At 43.4% G+C, this 8,036-nt stretch overlaps 1 protein-coding gene across 1 annotated transcript in view; it reads left to right on the top strand.

The window, feature by feature from the left end:
* The window catches only part of LOC122542007 (receptor-type tyrosine-protein phosphatase H-like), a 100,067-nt gene extending 98,115 nt beyond the window's left edge, over window positions 1-1,952 (top strand). The window contains exon 18 of the mRNA XM_043679300.1: window positions 1,860-1,952. Coding sequence (XP_043535235.1) covers window positions 1,860-1,952 — 93 coding nt within the window. The remainder of the gene's footprint in view (window positions 1-1,859) is intronic.
* The last annotated feature ends 6,084 nt before the right edge of the window (window positions 1,953-8,036 follow it).

Genomic DNA, 8,036 nt, shown 5'->3' on the forward strand with positions numbered 1-8,036 from the left:
TTTCTTCTTTCTCCTCTCATTTGTTTTGATGTGGTGTCCAATTTTAATATTTTCTAGTACTGAAGGTGGCTTCTTAAACTCAAAATACCACTTGACCTGACTGTAGCCCCTTTGCTTTACCTGCCCAGCAATTTGCTTTACAGCAGCTGAGTTTCAGAATTGCAGGCATTGAATCCTGGGACCTGCGTAGTTCTCACTGAGAAATTTAGCAAAGAGATTGCTTCTGCAGTTCCATAGGCTACACGTGTGCTGACTCTGATACTCCAGAGCTGACGGAATGGATAACTAGATATTGAAGACACCCAGGATTTGGCACCTGATTTCGCAACAAACACAAGAATTAGGAGCATGAGTGGACTAGTTTCCCCATTCGGCACCTCTATTCTATAACATCATGGCTGTTTGGATTGTGGCTTTAACCCCATTTTGTTTCTCTGTCTCTCCACACACATCCCCTCCAGTCCCACTTCCCTTCACTAGTGAAGGCAGTGGCATTGTAGTGTGACTGGGCTAGAAATCTGGAGTTCTTTACTAAAGTTCTGGGATCAAACATGATGGCTAATGGTGAAATTTGAATTCAGCAAAAATTAAAAGCTAGTCTATTGGTAACCATTAACCACTACTGATGTAATTAAAAACCCATCTGGTTCACTAATCTCCTTACCTGGTCTAGTTTACATATGACTCCAGACCCATAGCAATGCAGTTGACACTTCATGTCCTTGGAAAGGGCCCAGCAAGCCACAGTTCAAGGACAATTAAGGATGGTTAATAAATGCTGAATGTGCTATTATTTATTTTTACAACAAAAAGGACACATCTTCCAATCACAAAATATCCTTTGACCAATAACCTTTGCTTCCTAATCCAACTTGCCATTTTCCTTTTGATGTCATGGGCATCTACCTTTCAAACCAGTCTGTCATGTTGGATCTGCCAAAGTCAACACAAACTACAATAAACATGCTAACCTCATCACTTCTTTCAAAAAAATACAATCAAGTTAATGAAATTAAATTCAACAGTTTCAAAACTGAAAAGGAAACCAAAAGCCCAGGTTTCTGGAAAAGGTGTGGAAATTCTAATTCCTGGCCTCTGAGAAAGCAGTCGGTGCCTCCAGGTCCTCAAAAAATGGAAATTCATCTGGGAATACTGACACAAGCTGAATGATAAAATCCAGTCAGGGCTCATTAAGGAGTTGTAAGATTAGAATTTTCTCGCGGGAGGAAAATATTTCACCCTGATTGTGACAAAGCTGAATGTGAGACAGTTAAGGAAGTCATGGTGCACCTGGAAAAGGAGATCAAAAAGGCCAGTTCTGTTCAAAGCAGAAGCAAGGGGACAGCCAGAAAGATGTGCCTTTTTGTGCATGTGAAACTCTGGTACAGTAAAGCTGTTGTTGAGTGGTAATTTGTGACCAACGCGCAGGCATAAAAAGAGTTCGTTGTTCCTTGAAAGTGGAGTAACAGGTAGACAGGGCAGTGAATAAGGCTTTTGCTACACTTGCCTTTAATGGTTAGTGCATTGAGTATAGGGGTTGGGAGGCCATGTTGCAGGTGTGCAGGACATTTGGTTTGGAATACTGCGTTCAATTCTAGTCTCCCTGCTATCGGAAAGATGTTGTTAAACTTGAAAGAGTTCAGAAAAGATTTACATGGACATTGCCAGAGGTGGAGGGTTTGAGCTATAGGGACAGGCTGAATAGGTCGGGGCTATTTTCCCTGGAACATCGGGTGCTGAGGGGTGACTTTATAGAAATTTATAAAATCATTAACATTAAAACCATTCTTCACATAATTATATTAAATTAAAATTTAAAAAAATCAAGTGAATTTGTTGACATTTTTCTTGCTGAAAAGTGGAAAAATGTTCAACAAGCAGATGAAATGTTTTCAAAAGAAGTAGTTAGTGACAAAGGAAAGAATCAAGCAAGAAAGACTCTTGTTTTCTAGTCACTGTTGTAATGTAGAAAACAGCAGCAAATTGAATAAAACAAACTTTCACTGTTTTGGTGATGCTGATTGAGGGCTAAAACTGGTTAAAAACATCAGGTTGCATTTCTTAGTTATATTGTCATGGAATCTGTTATATCCACCTTTGAAAAAGCTAGAAGTTCAGTTGTTTATGTCATCAGAAAGACAGACTCTCCAACTGTCAAGAAATGACATTGAAGTGTTAATGTTCTAGTGTCTCTTCGGTAGGACATGGATACGGTGAAGAGTCAAGGTCTTTTTCCCAGTGTAGGGGAGTCCAAAACTAGAGGGCATAGATTTAGATTGAGAGGGGAAAAATTTAAAAGGGTCTTAAAGGGGCAATGAAGTGAGGTTGACTGCAGATCCTTCATGCAGAGGGTGCTGTGATATGGAATGAACTGCCAAAGGAAGTGGTGGAGGCTGGTACAATTACAACATTTAATAGGCATCTGGATGGGTACATGAATAGGAAGGGTTTAAAGGGACCTGGGTCAAATACTGGCAAATGGGACTAGATTAATTTAGATATCTGGTCGGCGTGGACGAGTTGGATTGAAGGATCTGTTTCCATGCTGTACACCTCTATGACCTTATAACTGAAACCCTATGTGGGAAAGACAGAGTTTACGATGGACTCTGTGGTTGAGTTTAATGCTCAATTGGAGCAAACACAAACGGCCAAATGGCCGACTTCTGCTCCTGGTTTCCACGTATGCCAAAGGTTCAATTCAAGAAATTTGAGATTCCTTGTTGTATGAGCCACTGAGAATGTAATTTATTTGACTTGATTTATTATTGTTACATGTACCTAGGTACAGTGAAAAGTTTTGCTTTAAGTGCAGTGCGGGCAGATTATACCAAACAATGTTCATCACGGTGATAGAACAGAGCGAGGAATACAATGTGACAGAAATGACCAAAAAGCAAGATCAACATCAGCTTTGAAATTAGAGCGGTCCATTAAGCAGTCCAATAACAGCAGGGAAGAAGCTGTTCTTGAACCTGTTAGTACGTGTTTAAGCTTTTGTATCTTAGACCTGACAAAAGAGATTAGAAGAGATTATAAACTGGGTGGGAGGGGTCTTTGATGATGTTAGCTGCCTCTCCAAGGTAGTGAGAAGTCTAGATGGAAGATTGGCTTGTATAATCTATGGATTTTACTAAATACAAGTTAAACGTGAGAACAGATAAATCATGTTGATTCTGGTTTGATTATTATTTATATGTTTTTCATGACCATTGGCTTTTTCATAAAGATAACTGTAGAAGTAAAATGTTAGGGCTATGAATAGAGCTTGTCTGTTAATCCTTGTTCATTTATCAGAATGTGAATTGTTTGGTAGATCCTGTTTAACAGAGACCTTTAAATGCCTGCAGTTTCATAGAACGGTACAGCAGAGAACAGGGTCTTCGGCCCATGATGTTGTGCCAAAGATTATTCCTAATCTAAACTAAAATAACCTAACCTAACCTACGGACCCCTCAATTCACTGCTGTCCATGTGCATGACCAGTAGTCACTTAAATGTCCCTAATGACTCTGCTTCCACCAGCACCACTGGTAACACATTCCATGCACTCACAACTCTCTGCGTAAAGAATCTATCTCTGACATCTCCTCTATACCTTCCTCCTAATATCTTAAAACTATGACCCCCTCATGCCAGTCAATCCTGCCTCTCTGGCTATTGACTCTATCCATGCCTCTCATTGCCTTGTATACCTCGATCAGGTCACCTCTCTTCCTTCTTCTCCCTAGAGACAGAAGTCCGAGCTTAGTCAACCTCACTTCATAAGACAAGCTCTCCAGTCCAGGCAGCATCCTGGTAAATCTTCTTGCACACTCTCCAAAGCCTCTGTATCTTTCCGACAATAGGGCAACCAGAGCTGTACACAATATTCAAAGTTTGGTCTCACCAGGGTCTTGTAGAGCCGCAGCAAAACCTCGCAGCTCTTAAACTCGATCCTCCTGTTAATGAAAGCCAACATACCATTTGCTTTCTTAACAGCCCTATCCACTTGGGAGGCAACTTTGAGGGATCTATGCACTTGAACACCAAGATCTCTGTTCCTCCACACTGCCAAGAATCCTGTCTTTAATCCTATATTCAGCATTCAATTTCAATCTTCCAAAATCATCACTTTGCATTTATCCAGGTTGAACTTCATCTGCCATTACTCAGCCCAGCTCTGCATCCTGTCTCTGTCACACTGCAGCCTCCAATAGCCCTTGATACTATAAACGGCACCTTTAACCTTTGTGTCATCGGCAAATCTACTAACCCACCCCTCAACCTCCTCATCCAAGTCATTTATAAAACTACAAATAGCAGAGGCCCAAGAACAAAGCCCTGCGGAACACCACTGACCTCCATGCAGAATACTTTCCATCTACAACCCCTCTCTGCCTTCTGTCAGCCAACCAATTCTGAATCCAGACAGCCAAATCTCTGTGTATCCTATACCTCCTGACTTTATGAATAAGCCTGCTATGGGGAACCTTATCAAATATCTTGCTGAAGTCCATATATACCACATCCACTGCTCGACCTTCATTGACCTGTCTCGTCACCTCCTCAAAGAACTCAATAAGGTTTGTGAGGCATGACCTGCCCCTCATAAAGCTATGCTGACTGCCTTTAATCACGCTATGCTTTTCCAAATAGTCATAAATCCTATCCCTCAGAATTCTTTCCAAAACCTTGCTGACTACAGACGTAAGACTGACTGATCTGTAATTGCCAGGCATTTCCTTATTCCCCTTCTTGAAAACTGGAACAACATTCGCCTCCCTCCAATCCTCCGGTACAACTCCCGTGGGGAGTGACGAAGCAAAGATCTTCGCCAGCAGCTTAGCAACCTCCTTTCTTGTTTCCTGGAGCAACCTCGGATAAATCTGGTCTGGCTCTGGGGACGTATCAATCCTAATGCATGCCAAAATTTCCAGCACATCAACTTCATCAATCTTGATCTGTTCAAGCCTGTTTCCCAGTTCTCATTCATAACAAGGTCGCTTTCCTTAGTGAAAACCGAAGCAAAAAAACTCATTTAGGGCTTCCCCTATCTGCTCAGACTCCATGCACAAGTTCCCTACGCTATTCCTGACCGGCCCTACATTCTCCCTGATCATTGGGCGGCACGGTGGCACAGTGGTTAGCACTGCTGCCTCACAGCGCCAGAGACCAAGGTTCAATTCCCGCCTCTGGCGACTCTCTGTGTGGAGTTTGCACATTCTCCCCGTGTCTGCGTGGGTTTCCTCCGGGTGCTCCGGTTTCCTCCCACAATCCAAAAATGTGCAGGTTAGGTGAATTGGTCAGGCTAAATTGCCCATAGTGTTAGGTGAAGAGGTAAATGTAGGGGAATGGGTCTGGGTGGGTTACGCTTCGGCGGGTCGGTGTGGACTTGTTGGGCCGAAGGGCCTGTTTCCACACTGTAAGTAATCTAATCTAATCTAATCTAATTCTCTTATTCCTCAGGTATGTGTGAAATGCCTTTGGGTCTGCCATAATCCTTCCTGCAAAGTCTTTTTCGTGCCCCCTCCTGGCTCTCCTCAGTCCATTTCTGAGCTCCTGTCTAGTAAGCCTGCAATTCTCTAAAGCTGTGCTACATCCTTGCTTCCACCACCTTACGTAAGCTGCATTCTTCCTTTTGACGAGAAGCTCCTCTGTTCTTGTCATTCAAGGCTCCTTAATCTTACCCCTTCTTGCCTGTCTCAGAGGAAGAATTTTGTGCATCACTCACAACAAATGCTCCTTAAATAGTCTCCATGTCTCTTGTGCCCTTTCTGTGGAACAATTGCTCCCAATCTGAACTTCCCAACTCCTGTCTCCTTTCCTTATGCTATCCAGTCTGGGAAGCTAGCAACCAAAGCAAAAATTCCCCAAAAGCATATTTTATTACAACAAATTTAAAGCTGCATTAACATCTGAAAAGATATTGCTTAAGCAGCAGTTTGGCAAAATATATCTGCAGTCATGCTTCACAACGTAAACAGCAGGGCTGAGTGGAGGTTCTGTTGCTCCCTTCTATCTGCAGAAATCTCCATTATAATCCACATCAATTAAGCAGGATAGCCAGAATCAAAACCAGTTCTGTAGCCTGCGTGCATACATGTGTTTTTCCTTCTGGTCTCACTGGATACACACAACCCTTTTTAAAAAAATTGTCAATGGGATGTGGGCATTGATGGTTGGGCCAGAATTTATTGCCCATTCTTAATGGCCCTTGAGGTGGTGGTGGTGAGCTGCCTTCTTTAACGACTGCAGTCCATCTGGTGCAGAGACACTCACGATGGGGAGGGAAATTCCAGGAGTTTGGCCCAGCAACAAAGGAATGGTATGTGGATTCAAAGGGAATTTGCAGGCACCAGTGCTCTCATGAATCTGCTGCTATTGACCTTCTAGGTAGTACAAGTTGTGGGTTTGGCAAGCACTGACAAAGGACTCTTAAGTTGTGGTTGTGCACACTGTAGATAGCCCATGTTGCTGCTCCCGAGAATCAGTGGTAAAAGCTGTGAATATCGAAGGTGGTGTCAATCAGGTAGGCTGGTTTGTGCTGGACTGTCAAGCTTCTTGGGTTTTATTACCCATTCATGGGATGAGGATGTCACTGGCTAGGCAGCATTTATTGCCCATCCCTAATTGCCCAGAGAGCGGTTAAGAGTCAACCACATTGCTGTGGGTCTGGAGTCACATGTAGGCCTGGCCAGGTAAGGATGGCAGATTCCTTCCCTAAAGGACATTAGTGAACCAGATGGGTTTTCCAGACAATTGACACTGGATTGATGGTAAACAGCTAATTCTTGATTCCAGACTCTTACTGAATTCAAATTCCACTACCTGCCATTGGACATAAGCCCCCAGAATATTCCTGGGTCTCTGGATTAACAGTCCAGCGATAATATCACTCGGCATCACGTCCCCTTGTTGCCAGAGCTGCACTCATTCAGGAAATAATGTGCACAGAAATGAAGATGGTTTGAGAAGATATGTAGCTCAGGTTGAGGTTCTGGAAGTAGGCTTGCTCGCTGAGCTGGAAGGTTCATTTCCAGACGTTTAGTCACCCTACTAGGTAACATCCTCAAGGGGCCTCCAGGTGAAGCACTGCTGATAATTCCTGCTTTCTATTTATATGTTCGGGTTTCTTTGGGTTGGTGATGACATTTCCTGTGGTGATGTCATTGCCTGTTCTTTTTCTCAGGGGGTGGTAGATGGGGTCTAACACATTATCAGCAGTGCTTCGCCAAGATACCCACTGAAAATGTTACCTAGTAAGGTGACGGAATGTCTGGAAATTAACCTTCCAGCTCAGTGAGCAAACCTATATCCAGAAATGAAGATATCTGGGTCCACCCCCTTGCCCGCTGTCTCTCTGGTAAGGTGCAATAATTTCATGGGATTTGGGCATTACTGGGTTGGCCAGCATTTATTGTCCATTCCTAGTTGCTCTTGAGAAGATGGCAGTGAGCTGCCTCCTTCAACATCTGCAGTCCATCTACCGTCAAGACAACAGAGTTTTCTTTAGGGATGGATTTTTGGTCCAGCAACAGTGAAGGAACAGAGATTAGTTAAAATTCACAATGGTGTGTGGCTTAGAGGGGAATTTGCAAGAAAACTAGAGATAATTAATAAATGCTGGCCCAGTCAGTGATGCCCATATCCCATCCACAAATAATTTTTAAAAATCTGCATGTAGCCAGTCAGACAAAGGTATAGTCATCATAGTCCCAGAGGAGCATAGTGACAGGTGAATGGAGTTGTCTAGCTCCAGTGTTCCCTCTGGACAGCACGGAGTGAACAGAGAACCAGCAGTTTCTCATTCTCCTTCATTGTCTGAGCCCCATTACATCTTTTGTTGGAGGACCAGAATCAGGTTCGCCTTTTTTCGCAGTCTCACTCCAACACCCAGGGGCAACCTTGGACCATACCACAAGACTGAAGAAAGGAGGGGGGAGAGAAAACAGGGGAGGAACGGGAGTGGGGATGGAGGGGAGGAGAGGGGGGAGGGGGATGTGGAGGGGGAACGTAGATTAGGAAATGAAGAGAGAGTCCACTCTGAATAAAGA

The sequence above is a fragment of the Chiloscyllium plagiosum genome, chromosome 39 (assembly GCF_004010195.1).
Source record: "Chiloscyllium plagiosum isolate BGI_BamShark_2017 chromosome 39, ASM401019v2, whole genome shotgun sequence".
NCBI classification, from domain to species: Eukaryota; Metazoa; Chordata; class Chondrichthyes; order Orectolobiformes; family Hemiscylliidae; genus Chiloscyllium; species Chiloscyllium plagiosum.